General features: G+C 32.6%; 1 protein-coding gene across 1 annotated transcript in view; it reads right to left on the bottom strand.

The window, feature by feature from the left end:
- The window catches only part of Reph (Regulator of eph expression), a gene marked incomplete at its 3' end in the record, with an annotated part of 94959 nt that extends 73653 nt beyond the window's left edge, over nucleotides 1-21306 (bottom strand). The window contains exons 1-2 of the mRNA XM_088239866.1: nucleotides 20765-21306; nucleotides 20366-20423 (exon numbers count right to left, since the gene is read on the bottom strand). Coding sequence (XP_088095992.1) covers nucleotides 20366-20423; nucleotides 20765-20830 — 124 coding nt within the window. The remainder of the gene's footprint in view (nucleotides 1-20365; nucleotides 20424-20764) is intronic.
- Nucleotides 21307-22075: the final 769 nt, after the last annotated feature.

The following is a 22075-nucleotide window of genomic DNA, read 5'->3' as shown; positions in this document are numbered from 1 at the left end:
GCCATAATCCAGGGGGAAAATACGGGAATGCGTTTGTACGAAGATTAGTCAGACCGCGTGTTCTCTTACCCCCTGAAACCTGAATTAAATCTAGCAGTTGCAAAAATATTTGATACATTACTATGTTAGGTTGAACATGCATTCGGTTTTAAAGGATGATTTTTTATTAGTATGCGAAATAAATACCCGTTGCAAATACATACTACAATACATTTTACAAAATAAAAAATAACAATTTCAATGAAAATGTTTATACAACAAACATAAATTTAAAAATATCAAGTCAGGCCAGTTGCCATTTGACCTTAAATAATGCAAATAAAAACGTAAGGAATCAGGTGCTCCAACGAGACTCGAACCGTCAAAACGTGAATGCCATTTTTAGCGAGCTTACGGATTGAAACCTAGCTGACAAAAATAGAGCGTATAGAGAATATTGTGAGCAATTAGAAAACAAAAACCAAACCATAGAAACATATTACAAAAGAGACGAAGAGAAGGTAATATAGAAGTCTAGGCATCTACAGGACTTATGACCTGTCAATGGCTGGTTTAAGTGGCCACTTTACACACTGTGTAACATTAACTACTCTGCCCATATTTGAACATCTATATTCCTTCAATTCTTTCATCTGTTGATGTTTGTGAAGTTAAAGAGCTGAAACCTTTATTTATGCGGGTAAGATTCATCTAATTGAATTATTTCGCCTACATACTAAGCAAGGCCTGAAAATGTTATTTTTTCAATTTCTATACTTCTTTATGCACTAGGTGGATTTATCAACTATATTATCTCTGTTATAATATGTTAATATAAACAGCTCCTCAGGGAGTTGAATCCAGTCCTTGTCTACAAAAATTTGGACAAACTCAAAATATTGTTGTTAAACTATAGAAAAACTTTAAAAAAACATAGACCAAAACGGTCGTTTAAAATTATATTACTTATTTATTTATTTATTTTCATTTGGGAAAAAAATAACAGTTTTTACATATATTGTATAAAAAAAATAAGAATACATATGAACGAAAATTGTGAAAACAGTCAATAAAAATTTTCCACAGTTGTGTAAGATATCAATTGAGTACATTATCAGTATCAAAATAAAAGCAATTAACAATTGTTAGGCACTTAGAAACTTGCAAATAAAATAAAAATACATATACTTATTTACAGTTATAAAAATAAAGTTAATAGAAATAAGATAAACTTAAAGAATAAGAAAAAAAAAAGTTATGAAAAAATAATGTAAAAGATACAAAATACTTATACTTATGTGAAGGTACAAATTAATGAACATTTTTTGTAGATTATCTATGAAAAAAAATGACCGCTCGCCACTGATATCATGTATATACTCTAAGAAAATAACATAAAATCGTTTAACAGAGGGTGGTAACGTCAAATAGAATGGAAATAAAAAAATAAAAAAATTGCTATCATTTTAACGTAAATACTTGTAAAATAACGATTTTCTAAAGAACTTCGAGAGTTGTTTATTTTTGGGGTGGGCCATCACGGCATCACGGGAGCCGAGTTCGTCTGAATAGCTTGGAGACAGAAAAAACTTCTACGAGTATAAATATGGCTCAATGGAGTAGCGGAATGGCGAATGGCACATGGCACACGAATGGTTGCAAGACTAAACTAATAGTCGGTACTTAAACGGTGTATTATAGTGGTCGCCCTACTGAGTCTAGTACACCGCGGCACATTCTGTGTGGACCAGATGCACCTATAGTCCTTAATATATAGCTTGATTAGAATGACATTAGCAGGAATTAGAGGCAAAATTAGCAGGAATTATAGGCAAAATTAGCAGGAATTATAGGCAAAATTAGCAGTTCATAATGGAGTCCATAACGGAGTCCCGGACCCTGATGTATGGGAGCGAAGTATGGACTTGGAAAAACAGGGATGAAAGTAGGCTGAATGCTGACGAAATGCGATCTCTCAGGCGAGTGTGTGGTAAAACTATGTACGATAGATGCACAAATGTTGAGATCCGTACCTTATGTAAGGCAGAGACAAGCATTATCGACAAGATCAAGAAAGGAGCTCTGCGCTGGTTTGGACATGTAGACCGAATGGACAGCGAAAGAACGGCTAAGAATATTTACAATGCGAATGTTGATGGATGCAGAAATAGAGGTAGACCGAGAAAGACATGGCACGACCAAATCCAACAAATACTTGAAGGTGGACATGTCAAAAGTCGGAATAATCGGCGCGCGTGCATGAGAAGATGTATGAATGTAGAAGAAGCGAGATCTGTATGCAAAGATAGTGATGTGGCATTCTATCCTCTCTGCCTACCCTTACGACGAAACGGCGTGATGCTTTGTTGTCATTGTTGTAGAATGATATTTGTCAGAAAAAGGAACGACATAACTTTGTAGTAACGTCAAAGTAGTTATTTATGACACACGAAAAATCATTCGTATCTGGCGTGTTAATTAATTTTTTTAATACAATGCTCGACACATAAATCAACATCAATATATAAAATAAGCTTTAAAACTAAAATAAACCTAATTATTAACGACGTTCTTACAAGGTTACATCATTTTGCAAAAACGTTAGAGATGGGACAAATTGATCAATGTAAATTGATCGAATAAAAAAATAATTCATTTGATGTTGTTCATAAAAAAGGTATAAATGTCCTATTTTTGGTGAATAATTGTGTTAAACACACTATAATAGGCTTGTTTTGCGTTTTTTACATCAATTCTCGGAAACCGAGTTTCGTGATTGCATGAAATAACTGATAAAATCGATTTGATCAGTGATCATTAATTTCCCATCAATAATGAAATTAGTTGGACTGTTGTCATTCTAATCAAGCTATATTGTCACTAGTTATATCGACGAGCTACGTAATACGATCAGAAGGGCGTGAAATAATTTGTCACCGAACGTACACCTGACTGCGCTATCATAATAAAATTCATAACGCACCCCCGTTAGGAAAGTGTCACAATTCACAACTCAAAAAAGTAAGCTTTGAGAAAAAAATATAATTTAGTATTATAAAATTATAAACTTATGATATTGGTTTTGAAGCAAATACAACAGTAATGCAGTTGTACAGTATTTTTATTAAATATTTAATGTTTTCTTTTTAATGTGTGATGATGTTATTTAATCATAAACTGCTTAATATATACCTACATTTATTTTAAAGTTTGAAAAACTTTAAACATTACATAACTATATTTCATACATCACCAATATTAATTTTAGTGTAAGATATTGCAAAAAAAACTGTCACAACACAAAATGTAACAGTTTTTTACACAACTTAAGATTTCTTATTAAAAGATAGAAAAAACAGGCATATTTCAAATGCGGCAGTTTTTTTTCACTTTATTCTGATATCAGATTTAGAGTTACGAAAAAATGTAACAATGTTTAATGAAACGGTTTTTAACTTACCTCCGGTAATAGGCTTACGAATATCCGGTAAAACTATCACAATCCAAAATGCAACACTTCTTTTGAACGACGTGATGCACTAAGCACCCACACTTGTGATATAAGTCTGTTGTGACACTATTCTCGATTACATCCACAGAGCTATAGTCACTTCGGTCACATAGTGGTGAGTAAATAAGTAGAGAAGCGGCGATTAAAAAAAAAATAGAATGAGAAATTTGGAATCTACACTCAAAGTTAGGCAGCCTCCGTGATGTAATGGCTAAGACGTTTGTCTCAGGAACGGAAGGTTCCGGGTTCGATTCCCGGCGAGAACACAAATATTAAATGTGATTTTTCTCAAGCCTAATTGGGCCTTTTGGCCAGTTGTGGTGCAAGAAAAATAAAATCAAATAAAAATGTACAATTTTTGAGTTGTGACACTTTTCTAGCGGGGAAGCGATAAGATCTAATAATGGATAATTTTAGTACCTACCCATAGTAATAGATTTTTAGCGTGAGCGATTCTCCGCTTCATTAAAACCCCACTTTTTAAAAATACTCATAAAAAAGCAAAATGAATGTCTACGTTTACCCAAGGTTAAGCGGACAAGATTTTTCTGATATGTACATATAGGTAGGTACCTAAATACGAAACAAGTTACACCCTGGTACAGTGTTGTATGTAGCTAAATATTACGCTATCCAGTTTTTAAGGACTAAAACGCTCGCCATGCCAGTAGGTACTATGGATAGACTTATTTTTTAGCGGAATGTCTGGACTCTGGACTCTGGACACGCGGACGGAAAAATAAACAATCGCGTCTGCTTTTCTCCCTTTCTCCCATACGCTGCGGGTACAGCATTCCTCTTCCGTCGCGACCGAAGCATCGCCATCGACTCGACCGATTGATTATGGATAACCGCTATTCTAATGTATTCTGCATTGTTACAATGGCGATGTGTAGAAATATAGTACCTACGCATACAGTTGCAGCAAGCCCTCGCGTATTATAACACGAAGTGATTACTATTGTACGTATGATATAATCAAATTAGAAAAGAAAAAACTACGACTAATGTACCTATCTATATAATCGATATGTAACCAACGAGATTTACGGAAAATTTCTAAGATATTTTAACAGTCTGTATTGTTATTACATTTTAGATTTTCACGGCTTCCTTCTGGAAGCAGTGATGTGATCCGAAACATCGGAAGAGTGCAAACGAAACATTATATAATAACCCAGAAAAAGTCGTTGCGCAGCCTGTTTTATATACTATGTTTGTTTGCCTAGTCATGGTTTTCTATGTAGAGCAGTATAGGCGAGCACGCGTCCTAGTAAGTTGTACGTGATCTCGCATTCGTTTATGCTTCATCAAAATAAAGCCCGCTGCATGCTGCATGCATAATAAGGCGAAGTTTTATGAAACGAGATTGACTCAATCTCGTCTTAAAATGCCAACACAACTGAGTAAATGGGAAGCGGGACGCTTACAGAAAGGGTCCGCAGATCACGCTAAACGTTTCATTCAAAAATACCGACAAAGGAATCGTAGTTCTCAGCGAGGCATTCCGACAACGATGACAATAATAATTAATACGAAGCACCTCGGGAACTTTAGTAATCGATGCAGTGAATTTCGCCTAACGGGACGTTCAAGGTCCCAAAAACGGGCAGCAAAAGTCGCCTTTGGAGCTTCAAAACAAAGAAAGAAAAGAACTCGAAACCGGTCCGCGCGAAGCTGCGCGCTCCATCTACGCTACCAACTTTATGTACATTCGCAATATTCGTATCACGGAATAGTGCCCCTACGCTGAAACTCTCGCAACTCGCAACTCGGTACCGAAGTGCGGAGTGTATAATGCTTAGGGTTAGCCCTGTAGCGAGAATGCAGGATGCAGGCAGACCGCGGCCGAGACGCGGCGCGGCGCACGACGCCGCTGAATAACTCGAGGGAAAAACTAGCTTCCTTTCTGAGAATCGCAAGTCGCAAGTAATCCCCCTCCAATCAATGGCATTCTGGAAATGCAGTGTTATTGAATGAACACCACAAATACAATAATTTTCGCCATCTTTTAATTCCCATTGCATTCTTATTCAACCGCGGTGGACAGGAAGAAAACCTATAAGGAGTTTTCTATTATTATCGTGTCAACAGAAAAAAAAACGTTTTACCTTACATGGCATCTGACGCGGAGCGGACCCTTTTCGATTTTCTGCGGAGTTAAATAAATTATTGTGTGTCGCGCTGTCTTTCTAGACTCGAGGTTGTTAAAAAAACACGCAAAACAAATTGAAACGAACGCAATGATAGAAGTAAGGATACATTGGGTAAGCCGCAAAAAATATTTTTGAAGTGCCAGGCTAAAAAAATTAAGAAGTCTTTTATTACAGCGACAGATTTTTTTTCAGCAAAAGTATTTTTAAATCTATTTTAATAAAAAACTATTAGTGTTGCACAATCCACATAGTAGCCAGGCTCTTTATAGACCTGGGCGTGGAGGGCGAGAAGTATCCACAGGTCGCAGTGTCGTCAGGATCTTGCATAGCACTGACCCCCACCACTAGGAATAAGAATACACAATCACTGATACCTAGATACGTACTAAATACCTAGAATTATATTCCGTACGTATTAATTGGATATTTCGACATCAATTTGTCGTGATTTTACTAAAAACGATAGTAACTTTAATTAAAACTATTTATAGTGTAAAGAATTTAATTTTGAACGAAACGTCTATATTTCAGACAAATGAAACGTGTTTCTAAGGCACGGCAGTAACACGAAGCTAATTAATTAGTATAGGAGTTCTATATTAACAGGTATCAAAATTGTAAGAAGATATGGCATTTTGATTCAAATAAGGGCCTTAATTGTTTCTTTTGATAAAGATACCTTTGATAAATAGAAATTCAAGAACTAAGGATAGTAAATTTAAGGGTGTATGTGTGAGCTGTGAGTGTGTGGAACATATCATCGTCATCAGTCCCTTTCCGCACCTAATGGTGCATAAGGCACTGCATTGGCACACCAATCGCAGCGTATCTTGATAATTTTTGTTACATGAAGGCAAGATGATCAGTCTCACGCTTCAGGTACCAGTCTAGGGACTATGAAATATGTTTGGTGTAAAAACACCCTTTTAAATAAATAAATTATATCAACCACGTCGGGAATCAAACCCGAGACTTCTAGCATAGTAGACAAACGCGCTGACCATTACACCACGAGGCACGTGGAAAATACAAGATAATCGAACGAATTTATTCCACAATGTTTGCAGACAGGCTGGATTTCCTCCCTAGGGAGTCATTCAGATCAAAATTTGTTTCAACGGAGAGGGAAAACTTGAGAAACTGAGAAGGGAATATGGAAGTCTAGGCATTTAAAAGGCTCATGACCTGTCATTGGCTGGTTTCCTCTCTGTTAATATTTATTGTAAATTACTTAAATTTAGCGTAAAAAGGTTCAGTTATATTTCAGCCCTATTGGAAATTGGATATAAAAAAATGTTTTCTTGCGCGCGGTAAAAATAAGAGCATTAAATTGAACGACAAAATTTCTTGAGAATATAGGAAAAAAAACAATAAAAAATATTTTAATAAAAACGCCCTACTTTGAACGACGTTACTGGTGCATATGAACCAAACAATAATGTGAGAGGTATGAAGGATATCTGGTTCGCTTACCGAAAACCAAATGGAAGAACTGTCAGAGAAGAACCTGTGACGTCACAAGCAGAATTATTTCAGAAATACAACACTTGAAAAAATCATATATCTAAAAATAAAGAAAATAAAAATTTGGCTTAGTTTAATAGACTATTAACAAAACAAAAAAAAGACAATGAATTTCCTCATTAATTTTTTACTAAACCAGTATTTTTTACGTTATTATGTAGTCTTGTGAATCTTTCATTTAATTAAAATGTACATATTCATAGTACGTACACGATGAATTTGTAATATTTTTTCAATCTGGTAACGGATTATGTATATAGTTTCGATTCAAGATTTAAGTATTTACTCGTATACCAACAAGCATATCCAGATGATTTTTTTTAAATAAAAAAAAGCAAAAAAAATACGCATAATCATTATGTTAAGACGCTTGACTCAAGCACGGAAAGTTCCGGGTTCGATTCTCGGTGAGAACACAAAACTAAATGTGTTTTTTTGGGTGTTCTGTACTGTAATTCACCACTGTTATTGAACGGTATTATGCAATAATCAGTTGAGCGCCAAAATACAGTTTTGTGTAAATCGCATTTGAATTTCACATTTCTTAATTAAATCCAGTTTATTGATATGATTTTTCTTCTCCTTCCGATTATACGTTTTGCGTTTGTTTTAAAAACTTAAACTGTTTATTAGAGAAAGAAATATTCGTATTTATCTTAAGGTTAAACTTAAAAACTGAATTGTGTCGCTTAATTGGTTATTGCATAACACCGTCCAATAGGGAAATATCACGTTTTTTTAAACATTTTTAAAGTAATAAAAGTCTATGAAATACTGTCCAGTAAAAAAAAAATTGTTATTATTAGTAGCATAAAAAATATTTTTAAATTTGTAATTTCGAATTCCCGCAAAAACGGTCATTGCATTGGCCACGCCCCTAATACGTCACGATTCATGTTTATTTGTTCATGGCCATTGAAATTTGTTAAGAACATCACGAATCTTGACGTTACAACAACCGAGGCCAAACACGTCACGTTTTTCTAGCAACGTATTTTTATTAAATTTCTTTTTTACATTTCGATATGAAAACATTTCTCCACAATATCCATATTGATTTTGAAAATGTAATTAATAATTCTAAATCCATTTCATATATTTTTATCGGTATTCGTAGTATGTGATATTTCGTAGTATGGCCTCCTGAACATGTTGAAAATTAATCCCAAATTTAAAATGTTTTGGTTAGTAATTATAACAACGCAAATAATATATATTTTTAAAAACATTGTATTTTCAAAAAAAAAATTTTTCACTAATGAACTTTTATTTATGAAGGAAAATATTCCCAATGTTTTTTGTAGCCTCCCCCACCCCCGCCGCCACTATCGTACCCCGGACGCGATGCCCGCGCGTCACGTACAATTTCCATTTCATTCGAGCAGCGTGTCGTGATGGGAATATGGATGGAATGATATTTTATATTGCTCATGGGAATGCATTCGTAACAAAACGCATCCGACTAATTACCAAACCCTATTACTGCAACAAACACCCCCCTTCCCAAACGTTAATAATTTAATTTTAAAAAAAAAAACGCCATTTATGACGAGGTAAGTCGAAAGCTGGGACCTTATTACGACGTTAAGTTAACAGAGTTACCTTCAATCGTCTAAAAAGTAAAATCGATTTTTTTAAACGAAATTTTATACATTTGTATGAAAGTTAAAAAAATATCTATACTCCAGGAGCTAGACATAAGAGACATAAAAAAATACCATATTATCTTTACAGAATATTTTATTTTTTCTTTCTTATGTTACACAAAAATATTATAACTGTCTATTATTTATTATAGAAGAAAAAATTCATTAACATTTTCTTGTATACCCACGAACAGGCCATGCCTTTGTGGGATTTTTTTGTTTACTATTTTTCTATTAATATGTATTTCATTGCTATGTAATTATGCTTTATTTTTTTAATACTCTGTTTATTATTATGTTTATGTAAAAAAAATACTAACTTCATGTGCGAGAAAAGAATCCTGCAGTTCATTTATTTCCATAGGGAACTCTGAAAGTTTGGAAAAAACTATCCTCCTGGGAAGTGTCGAAGGGACAGGGTCGCGTGGACGCCAACCGACAAGATGGAGCGGCTTGGTTACTGAATTATCGGAACTATCACTGACAAATGCCTACTGAACAGCACCAGGCCGTTCCAGATGGAGGGAGACTGTCCACAGACGAGCCATGCCTGGAGTCGGGTGTGATCACCATCCTCAAATATGAGGCGCGACTTAAAGACAGAGAAAGAGAGACTTATAATAAAAATAAAAATAAAATAATTCATACAAATATCTACATTTTCGTACTGAAAATTCGATTTTACTTTATAGACAGTTGAAGACAAATCTGTTAACGTCAATTGTATTTTTTTTAAATACATATGTTTATCAATATCTTGCTCCATAATGAAAATATAATATACCAACAATATGTTCATATACCACTGATTTACTAAAATTGAACGGGTTGGGTAGGTACAAAGAAAATTGCTTTAAGGCAGTTTGCCCGCCCTTAAGCATATGCATGTAAACTGTATATAAAGCGTTTAAAAAAGTTAAATAAAATAAATTATAAAACATGTTAGATATCAATATTATGTCGGTATTCGGGTGTAATAAAAATATTATTAATATTAATTTTTAAAATATGTATAAGAAGCCAGCCATAATAAGAGGCTTGGTAAGACTTTAAATAACCTAAATGTGTCAATATGAATCTTTTTTGGGTGATACCGTGTGTGTTTATTTATTTATTTATTTATTTATTTATTTGACACTTTATATACATATACAATATATATACATATAAGGGCGGGCATATTGCCTTAAGGCAATTTCTTCCTACCTACCCAAACCGTTCAGTTTGAGAAAATTATAAATACATGGACATATTGAATCTTACAATTTTATACAAAAAAAATGAGTACTCAGTTTACCCTGAAGATGGCTTCTGCAATAGTAGCCGAAACGTCGTAACAAATCCAACTCACACGGTATCACCAAAAAAAGAAACACGTTGATAACAGTGACCGTGAAAACCTTCGCACCTATTTAACCAAAATGTGTATACGTTTTTAAAAAATGTCGATTGTACCCTTTTTAGTTAATTTTATTATTTTTATTTAGCTATAACTGCAGCTCATTTTATTTTAATGGGTATTTTAACAAAGAGCAATACTTAAAAAAAACATAATTTGTAAATATTCATCGATATCATTCAATATGCATATATTAGGGTAATAGAAGCAAATTTAGAAATCTCCACCAAAAACAGAAAAATTGTTACTGATGCCAAAATAAACTAAGCATAAAAATCTGCCTACCTAAATAATAGCGTAATTTAAAACCATCTCGAGATCTTGCAAAAACAGATTTCAATTATACTACTTGACACCGCAAACTTAGCATTCTCCATTAAGTAAGTTAAGCATAATTAGAAATCTCACAATTATTTTTTTCAAAGTTTTTTGCAAATATCTCAGCAACTCCTTCAATGGAGATTTATAAGTTAGCTTCTAATACCCCTTATATCTTATTTATTCAATTACAAAATTATACAGAACAGATAGAATTACATTATACATGTATTTAAGTCCTTATTCTACCACTACAGTATGGATGGTATTTCAATCCGTATTCTACCACTGTGCCTAGACGTAACTTTATACCAGGTTTATAAATAAGGACCTAAGTGTTTTTTTATTATTATTAAGGGTAAGTCAAGGGCAAGTTTTACTATAATATTTCATAATCTGCAACGAACGACTTGCCTTCGAGTATTAAATTTATATTTTTAACCGCCCTGTAGGCTTTGACATGTTTCACATACATAAATATATAGTCAGAGATGTATTTTACAAAATACAAAGCGAAAGAAATAAAAAATAATAATTATATATCATTCAAAATTTAATGTTTTTACTTAAAGCAGAAACAAAAACAAAAAAAGTAAATAAAAATAAATTGGAAAAATATATACTTATATATAGGTATACATAAAATATATACATGTTTTACAGTGAAGAGAACAAAGGCGCATTTTTTCCTCTCGTCAATTTTTTAGGCAGAAAAAAATTAAGATTATAGTATGAAAACTATGTATAAAATATATGGGTAAATTAAGATCTTCACATAATTAAATGTAAAAAAGACCAAAAAATATTGAGAAACATATTATCAAGATACGCTGCACTTGGAAATGGTGACGATCAATATGCATAGAAGGATTAATTATACTGTATTTTTTTGTATTAGAAAATCATCCGTAGCTCAATTCAAAAAGTAATTAGACATAATTATAATATTAAACAATGACAAAGCCAATTAAACGATTTCATAGATAAAAACTGTTAAATCTATATATAAAAGGCAATATTCGTATGTGTGTCCTTGATGGACTAAAAAACTACAGGACCGATTTACGCGGGGTTTTTTGGTAAATGACGAGCTTCGGCCTGGGCATTTTTATAGTTCTTAATATTTCCAATTTAATTAGTAGAAAAAAGTTAGGAGCGTAGATTTTTTTATTCATCTATCACCAGGGTTGTATTCGACGAGAATGTATATACAGTAGAATTCCAATTATCCGAAAAAATGATCTATTTGAATTATAATCTGTATGTATTGTTGAAAATAAAAATGAATATTTGAAAATGAGCTTTAAATTAATTAAATGAAAAGGCAACACTTTTACATGTTAAGCGTACTGTATATTAGTACAGTATGTACATGTACGTACCGTACTGTAAAAGAAAGACATTGCTTGCTGAACATCTCGGTCGAAGTAAGCTGTTTGACTGTCATCATCCGTTTTCAGGTAGCCAAGTCGTTAGTTTGCGAATCGCAGTCATTTCCTTTTTTTTTCTTTCTGAAATTCTGGAAGCGATTCGGACAGTCAGAGTTTAGGTAATTGAAGTTCCACTGTACTAAAAAATTGAGAGGATGTTATTTTTTAGTACACAAAAAAATATTGTATTTTAATGTTTACAATCATTTGTTTTTTTGTGAATCTCAATCAGATGTTTTCCTTGAATTGCGTTGAATTTCTACACATCTATTTCTTTTTACTGGATTTTTGATAATGCTTAAATAATATGTATTAACTGAAATTTAATATATTTTTGAAAAAATGTATTAACGGACATTTAATACATTTTTGAAAAAAAAATTCCTACGTTATGTGCACCCCTGTTGGCAAAAAGAGCAGAATTCGATATTAACAAAAATAATTCTAAATTTGAATACTTTTTATTTTAAGTTAAGGAATTCAATCAAAAAAATGTAATTCGGTACCTACGTACCAATGAAAAGTAACAGTATATTTCATTCGTTTGTCCGAACGGTTTTTACAAAAGATTTTTTAGTAAAGTTTCGTAACTATACTTAATAATGTTTAATCTTAAGAGGAAACGGTCTGACTTTTCTTTACACAAACGTATTCCCGCATTTTCTCTCTGGAGTATGGCACTAGAGCAGTGATTTTTTTACACACTATAGATACTTACCATTGGCGTGTCCCTATTGTTTCGTCTTATAAAAATGGTTTATTATGGAAAATAGAACCATCCAAAATCCCGTAAAAAACACTGTTTTATCCGCTGTACGCGGGCGCACAGTATAAAAATACAACTATTTTTGAAAAACGGAAACCTACCGAAAGAGAAAAAAATATTTTAGTAATCTGTCTAAAAAAGTGACAAAATCGGGCCAGTCCTGAGGTGCGGAAGACGGGACAGCGAAACGTCGATTTTGTCTGTCTTTTTCGCACAGTATTGGGGAGGCATTTGCAAAACAGTGACAAGAAAACAATGTTCAAATACCTTTTTATTAAATTTCCCAGTCACCTCATATCTTCACAATTCATGTAATCCGAAACACAGAAATAATCATGTACACATGGCAATAATAATAATGTATACATTTAAAAAAAGTATATTGTTAAGTGTCCTCGGCACGGGCAACCCCAGTGAGGTCACATTATTTTTATTATTAATTATAGTTTGTAAGAGAATAAATAAATAAATAAATAAAGAAAATAAAATAATTTATATGAAACTTTCGATTGTGTTCATTTTATCTTTACACGAGTATGTACTAAAATCTAGCAATAGCAATGCATTGCCGGGTTAAGCTCGTATATAATAAAAAGAGAAATACACGGGTTTGTGAATGTTATTTTTCTAAGTTAATAAAATTGTAATATTGTATTTATGATTTGTATGGAAAATTTAACGTCCGTCGCATTTACAGCCTATAAAAATCATGTTTTGATTTAAACACAATTGGTTTTAAAATTTATATTCATAATGAATAAATACGATATTGAAAATCACACACCTAGTAAAACAACGCGCTTTAGTCAATTCTGGCTCACAAATCTAGAGCTGGAAACAGGTTTTGGATACATGGAAACTTCGTCCATTGAATGAAAACTCGGACGAGCGCTAACTGAGAATTGTAGTATATGTAAGATATAAGGTACCTACTTGTGTTTTATATATTATAATTGGCGGTATAACGTATATTGTACAGCCAATAATAGTCCAAGGAACACACTAAAAGAGGACCCCGCAATACAAAGTTGAATTTGATGTACGAAGCTTATGTTAAAACTAAATTGAGCTACATGGAACCGGCAACAAGAGACTTAACAAGGATACAAAGATAACAAAATAATTAAACTAATATACAACTTACCCTACGTAACCCCTACAAAAATTTATTTAAAAATAATATTTTTTTTATATTTCATGACTAAATATTTATTTAAAAGGGTGTTTTTACACTAAAAATATTTTATAGTCCCTAGACTGGTACCTGCAGCGTGAGACTGATCATCTTACCGTCATGTAACAAAAATGATCAAGATACGTTGCGATTGGTGTGCCAATTCAGTGCCCTATGCACCATTAGGTGCGGAAAGGGAGTGATGATGATGATGATGAAAATAAAAATATTAAAAAAACATCTTTACGTTTTAGTAAAAAATATATGAGTATACATATAGGATATGGGACATACATATATGTTGCAGTGGAGAGAACAAAAGTCAATTTTTCCCATAAGTTATTTGAAAAGAATCTTAAAATTAGAAGAAATTAGAAAAATAATAATTAAGAATACAGATTTGAGTTAATAAAAGGCACACAATTTAAACCAACAAAATATTATTTAGGTATTTAAATTTTAAGACAGTGAATTGATACACTGCCTTTTAAAATTATAAAGTATTATATTAAATACATTAATCTATTTATTTTGCAAACGCATGAATTCTCCTTATTAGCGAGTATATAACAGATAATAATCATTAAGCTTCGAGTAAAATACTCATCCGGTAAAGATAATTTGAAGAGTATTTCGCTAGCAGGAAGCTTGCCTATCGGCCAATATCATGAAAACAAGCCCAGTATTAAAGTATTGCTATGTTATATCTCTATATAGACCCCGCCCGCGCCCGTGAAAGCTTTTTCGAGTACTGCCGAGTTCAAGGTCAACGAGGCTGTCTGTTTGATATTAAAACAGATGGTATTTAGGTTTGCACACAGTCGAAATACAATAATACTTATTTCAACGAGTTTTCTAATCTTTACAATAATATTTTATATATTAATAACGTTTAACGCTAGAGCGGGCGCGGCGCAAACTATCGTTGACGGAAAATCGCTTTTTTTCCGATAAAGCTTTATATTTGGGAAGCGAGTAGCACAATAGTAACGTACTCGTACATACACATCCACAGAAAAGTGGCTTAGTGAGATTTCGTGTTAAAAGTTTATATTATGTGTTCTGCTCGTCTTTTTATTTTTTAGGACTATATGTTATTATTAAATCAAATTTCGAGACGAAAAAGGTTTTGACCTTCAGTTATTTTTTAAAAATATTTTCTATCTAAAAACGGTTTGAGTAAAAAAAACCACGCCATTTTGACGTTTGATGGTTGGATTCGCAATTATGTATATATTAATGATGTAAAAAATCAATGCTCCCCCGAAAAGTTTGGTAAGTGTTATTTGTATTTATTCAGAGAGTATATACATCTAATTTCGCTATTATTTTAGGGAACCAAATTCAATGTCTTGGGCCCAACTCATATGATCGTACAAATCCACACGGCACAATAAAATTACATGGGGTGGATTGATACGTATTGTATTATAATTATTTTTTTGATTTAATGGCAGGCAAAGGAACTAACCGGTACATTATCAGACTGACTAATCTCTACTCGATTTCATTTTAAACAATGTTTACCTGAAAGTGACCATTAAATAAATAAAAAGCAAACAATAAAAATCAACCCACGTTAATTCTATAGCGTCGTGGGGATTTGTTCGATATTTGTGAAATCGGACCGTTCAGCAAACTACTGATTAGTACGAAAGTACAAATATATGAACTGGGATTAAAATTGTATAAATTTATAATGTAATTATAAATGCAGAAAAGTATTTTAAAAAATAAAAAAATTGTGTTATTATGATTTACCCAAACATATCAATTTTGGAGGCCTTTTTCGACGCGTTGTAAATTGTAAATAACTCACTATTAGAAAATGGGAATTAAGTTGGGATAGAGTGGAGTTTAAACCTCGGACCTCTGATCCCCGAGTTCGTGACACTAGCCACGAGACCACAACTCGATTTAATCTGAGTCGCTCGATCGTAGCCAAATTTATAGGCCAAAATGAAAAATTTACGCTCAAATACCACTACTTCTTTTCTTAGGGAACATCGAAATATTACGAAAACACGTTTTATTAAAGTTACGAGTGTGTTAAAAGGGCACAAGGGGTGAACTGAACTTATTTGATGCGGATTATGAATACTAATAAAACACGAAATTAATAAATTATCGTTATCCGGAAAAATTACATGTTTAATGCGGGTCAGATTTATCAAACTACCTAATGACACGATATTTATTTAACATGAGTGTACTCGAGAAATACATGTAAGTGTATTAGTATATGAGCACCAAACAAGCAATTGCGTCAATTCTAAAACTTCTCCATTCACATACATGCAAAAATGGCGTGGGTATTTTAGAAGATGTCATTTACGCTATTTTTCTAGATATCAAATAAATAAAAATACGAGGTCTTATTACTTAACATGTAAAATTTATATGGGTATGAACTGAACAAATATGTTATGCCGTCCTTTCCCATCTACGGGAAGCAGTATTGCCTTTCTAACCCTTGGTGTTGAAATTGTCAAACGTAGTACCTACTAACAATCCTTTCACTGTGACTTGATTTAATTGAGGTAGTTAATAACCTTAAATAAGCGGTGCTACACGCATTATTATGGAATTTATCTTTTAGTGACTTGTGTGAAGGGCGTCGAAGTTAAGATTGACAAAAATAAAATAATAAAAGTAGGAGTGATCGGCGTGCGTGCATGAGAAGATGTATGAATGTAGAGGAAGCGAGGTATGTATGCAAAGACAGGGTAATATGGCGTTATATCATCTCTGCCTACCCCTACGGTAAACGGCGTGACGGTTTGTTGTTGTTATTAATCATAATAATCTACAGTGTAAATATATTTTTGTAACTGAATTTTTTAAATAGTTTGAAAATTGAAATTTTTTAAGGGTAAGTACCTCGTTTATTGACAAAAAAACCATGACTTTATAGTATGAGCGAAACCGATAGGAAGATCCACGGTCTTTAAAACGGTTTTTGGGTATGAGGAAGGAATGCTTTCACTGTTATTATTTGGCAAAATATTTCCAACTTTAAGCCCATTTTTTTAAAGTCGTAAATACCTAACCCGTGCTAGCAAAAATGTAATCAAGTTGTGTAAGACTAATTACGAGTATCATACGACTATTACCATCACGCCACATGCGTCAATCTTTCGTCAAGATTTCTAGCTTCTTACACATTCATATATCTTGTAATACATATCCTTCGATTGTGCCTGTTTTTGACAAGACTAGACTTGAGATTTCGGTTAATCTGATCATGCCACGTCTTTCTTGGTCGTCCTCGTCTTACGTCCATTCATACTCGGCATATATATGTATCTGATTTACCATTCTTCCGTCATCCATTCGTTCCGCATGATCAAACCATCTTAGTGATTTTATCTCAATCATTTATGCATGTCTCAGATTCAACTATTTGCATCCCAGTCATAGATAATTTCCCACACAATCGTCTATGAGATTGACTATTAGTACTTAAGTACAGTTCACATATGTTACAGGGATTATTGACATATTTATATCCAGATAAGTAAATAAATAAAAGAACTTTGTACCCGGCGATATTCCAAGCGCCGTATTGTCTGCACCTCCTCCGGTCACCAGAAGATTACTAAGGTGCCAAAATATTTACAGAATAAATATAGGCATATTAAACTCATATTTTGCGTTCTGCAGCTGCAAGACGTGTTGGAATATTTATTGAACAGCGCCGCCTGAGGTGATTTTAACAACAATACCGTTATGTGACCCATAGACAAATCCTTTAACCCAAAGTTAAATTATATTGATATCTGATTTTTGACAAGATCGTCTTGATCGGGCAAGTCGTATTTATTTGAAACGGTGGTTTTCCACTGCATTGCTTCAAATTCTGGCTCAAGGATTGCCTTGCTGTATAACAAATAAGAAATGTACGATATACGATGCATTTAGTGTACTAACGCGGAGCACGAATAAAAGGAAAAATGATGATAAACAACGATAATAATCATTTTATTCGTGCGAGTGCAAGGAATCAATCAAACTGAAGTACTAGTCCTACTGATTCGATATCAAATTGTATTGGAAGTAAATCTTGGTAATTTATTATTAAGTAGGTACATATATAAAATGTATTTGTACCTACTGGAGAAGATTCGTCTTCAGATAGATATTAATTAAAGGTAAAACATGAATTAGTATTACCCTTCCAAAATATTAATAATTCTTGGAATGTATTGTAAAGAATGAACTAGTTACCTTTTTGGAACAAAGGATGTTTTATGTAAAGAAAAATGTGGATTAAGAACAAATCAATCGTACGAAATGGATATTAATCTTGTTTTAGAAGACTGGAAAGAGGAAACTGAAACATGTTCGTAATTGCAGTTTTCTTGGACCTCAAGAGCCTTTAAAACAATTGTCAAAGAAATATTTTTTTTAAATTTAAGAGAATTGAAATAAAGGGAAAATAAATACAAAAATTTAAAGAGTATCTCAGATTCCAAATAACAAAAGTGAATGACGAAGTTTCTGAGCCACTAAAAATAACATTAGGAGTACCACAAGGATCTGTTCTCGGACCAGTTCTATTTATTATATACATTAATGATATTGTAGAGACATTAAAATATTCTAAAATAAGACTCTTTGCAGACGATGCCTTAATATATATATCGGGGAAAAAAATAAAAAGAACAAATTGAATCATGATTTAAATAATGTATCTCTGTGGCTAAAAATTAATTCATCAAAATTAAATATAAACAAAATAAAATATATGAATATAAGAAACAAAAGAATAGAAGTAACGCCGTCAATTGTAATAGATAATGAAAAACTCAATGAAGTTAGTGAAATTAAATATTTGAGTGTAATGATGGATTCCAAACTTACATATCGTCAAAATACTAAGATGTTAACGAAACAGATTCTATTTTGGGAAGAATTAGAAGATTTGTTGATAAGGATTCATGCAAAATTATTTATAACACAATTATTGAACCACACATTAACTACTGTAGCAGCATATTATTTTTATCAAACCAAGAAAATTTAAACAAACTGACCATATTACAAAACAAAGCTTTATGAATCATTTTGAAAAAAAAAACCGATACAAGTTTGATGTTAAATATTAAAAGTACTAACATATAAACAAATAATATTTTACAATACGATGATGTTTGTGTATAATATTATTAATTTTTTTTAAAAACACAGAATTTTGGATTTTTTTTATCAAAACCAACATGAACATAATCACAATACAAGAGAAAATGTAATCAGACTTCCATTTAGAAAAAAGGCAAAGTCGCAAAATTTCATTTTATATAAGGCTGTTAAAAAATATTATGAAATAGGAAAAAAAAACATTTATTAAGAATGAAAATTATCCAAATTCAAGCAAAAGGTTAAGAAATATGTCTTAAATAACTTGTAAATGAAAAATATGTACATTGTTATTATTAGAGCATACATAAGAATATGTTTATGTGTGCCCTATTTCAAGATTCAAAATGAAAATACAAATTATTTGGAGTTAAATGAAAATATGTAAAATATTCAAAATGAAAATACACATTAAATCAATATTACATGTAGGTGCTGCCGGTAATCGAACACGGAACCTGGTGTATAATAAGCACTAATCACTAACCACTAGGCACACCTGATTATCCCACATTAATATATCCCTCCTGATCCCAATAGTTTAGATAAATTTTAAGATATTTAATTGCAGAAACATCCACTTTTTGAAATATAAACCTTGTATATTATAAGCAAGGTAAATAATAAAGCAACTCCCATATAAAAAAAATATTAAAAAAACCACTAGGCACATCTTGAAATGGATAACAACACGTGTGTGTGTGTGTGTAAAGTAGAAATGTAAAAATATTAATATGTATAACGCATAACGTAATTTTCCTAAAATTATGTAGGAACATTAATCTTATTTAATAGCGTAGGAAATTTTTTGCTAGTAAACATTACACAAATTTAAAACGATAAAAAATAATACATCGTATGATATAACCATTGAAGTGTAATTTGATAGGTGATAGAAATCTATTATTTATTCATTTTAGTAAAATAATATATTTAAACAAAACTTTAATTACAAAACCCCTTAACAAACCTTGTCTCAGTATGCAAGCAGTCGATAGAAAATTCAGGTAAAATGTAAAAAAGGAAAATCGTAACTAACGAATGCCTTACCCTGTAAAACTTCTCCAAGAATAAGTATTTGAGTATTTTGATGATAATTACTTAATTATTAAGCGACGCTTATATTCATTAAGTTATTGAACTGAAAGGTATAACATTTTATCACGAAGTATTACTTTATCTCGACACATCCTCAGACCGGAAGAAAAATTTAGAAAAATGTGAAATTACACCAAAAATAGACAACCTAGGTAAAATTTAATAGAGAGTGAAAGTCATTAGTAAAATGAAGGGTATTTAAAAAGCCTCTCGGCTGAAACTCACTCGCATCCGGCAGGTCTATCTCATCATCAGATTCCGTCCCTGAGTCGTGACCGTCCACCTGAGAAATAAAAATGAACTTCAATAAAAAGATAAATAAAATCGCCCGAAAAAGCATTTTACGTCAGCCATATTTGACGCCGATCGGTCCAAATTGTTTGGATAGTCCGCGTATTTTAATTTGAAAATTGTCTAAAAGGCATCTAGAATGCCATGCTTTATGTTTTATCGCTCTCAGGAACTCGGGTCATAGTCAAAATTAGGAAATTAGAGCAGTAAATAATCCAATCCTTTGTTCTCGACGAGCTCTGGGGCAGCCATTTTCTACGAAGCTATGACCTTCATAAAACATTTGACCTGACGATAAATTAACAAGAAAAGCTATATAATTACAGTACAGACCTTTTCTGGGATATTTTCTTCATTCAAGGAATGCGTACGAAGTTTGTGTGTGAGAAATTTAAGCATATTTTCGAGATTGAAACCGGCTGTCACTCCCGACTAGCGATGACACTTGACACAACGCTAAGACCATAAACGTCAAACGGTTCGTTATTTCTCAAATTTCCATAAAAACTGAAGCGTTGCGCGATTTATTTTTTATTACGTCGATTCAATTCAACTACGGGAATAGACCATAATCCATTTTAAAACCTAAAAATGACATTTCCAAAAATATTCCAATAAAACGACAAAAACGACCAGCTCCATCAGGCACCCGACTACTACTAAATAGTAGCCTTGCGTACAACGCAGTCAGCTGAAGTGGGTACAGTCCATTATTACTATAGAGGCGTGCTAGGCTTTTCTAAGCGTATTATCAGTGCACGCTTTTCAAAGTGTGCGATTCTTAAAATAATATAATTACTTTACATAAAATCGGTTTTGAATGTTTCTTATGTTAACTTTTTGATATAGAATCAAAATACGCACTAAAAAATTCATTCCTGTCGGCAAATAATGGACTGGTCCGTAACCCATTGATGACAAAGGACCCGAATACACACAAGATTCAACGCGATTGGCTGAGAGTTGGAGTACCAAGAATTGAATTAGCTGCAGCCTCTTCTTTCTTACGCACGATTAAAGATGTTCTCCCTTTTCAGAAACGTACGTCTTAGCGAAAACTCGTGTCTCGGTCCCGGCGAAAAGCGTATTCCTGCGAAAGTAAAGTTTGAACGTACGTTTAGTACCCAAGTGTAGTATTCTCGTGTGTAAGAAAAGGAGAAATATATCACACGTTATAAGTTATGTAATTCTCACTTGGTATTTGGTATTAATTTGGTTATCTCACTCGGAAGAATTCTCATCATCATCGTCATCACTCCTTTCTCCGCACCGAATGGTGCATAAGGATTTGCATTGGTACACTGATCGCAACTTATATTGATTCATTGGAATAAACAAATGTAATATTGTATTTTAAAAACACCACTTTTCAAATAAATTCATATTTCAAGCCAACTATATCGGGAATCGACAGACCGTCAAGTAGACCACAAGATGGACGGAAGAATTCTAACTCGAATAAAATAAGAAATAATATTTGATGTGAAATTGCAATTGGGCAAGTTGCAGGATGCAGGATTTGATGAATACATTAGATACATTCGACCTTTTATTTCATGATATTTCTCGTTGATACATAAACGATATGATATACGATAAGGGATGATAAAAAGTTCCCTGTTTTTAGACCGAAACTAGTAGGCA

Source organism: Micrasema longulum, unplaced genomic scaffold (assembly GCF_059751315.1).
Source record: "Micrasema longulum isolate JH-2025_06_02 unplaced genomic scaffold, ASM5975131v1 h1tg002286l, whole genome shotgun sequence".
Taxonomy (NCBI): domain Eukaryota; kingdom Metazoa; phylum Arthropoda; class Insecta; order Trichoptera; family Brachycentridae; genus Micrasema; species Micrasema longulum.
The sequence above is the reverse complement of the archived record's forward strand: the minus strand, read 5'-3'. Positions and strand labels throughout refer to the sequence as shown.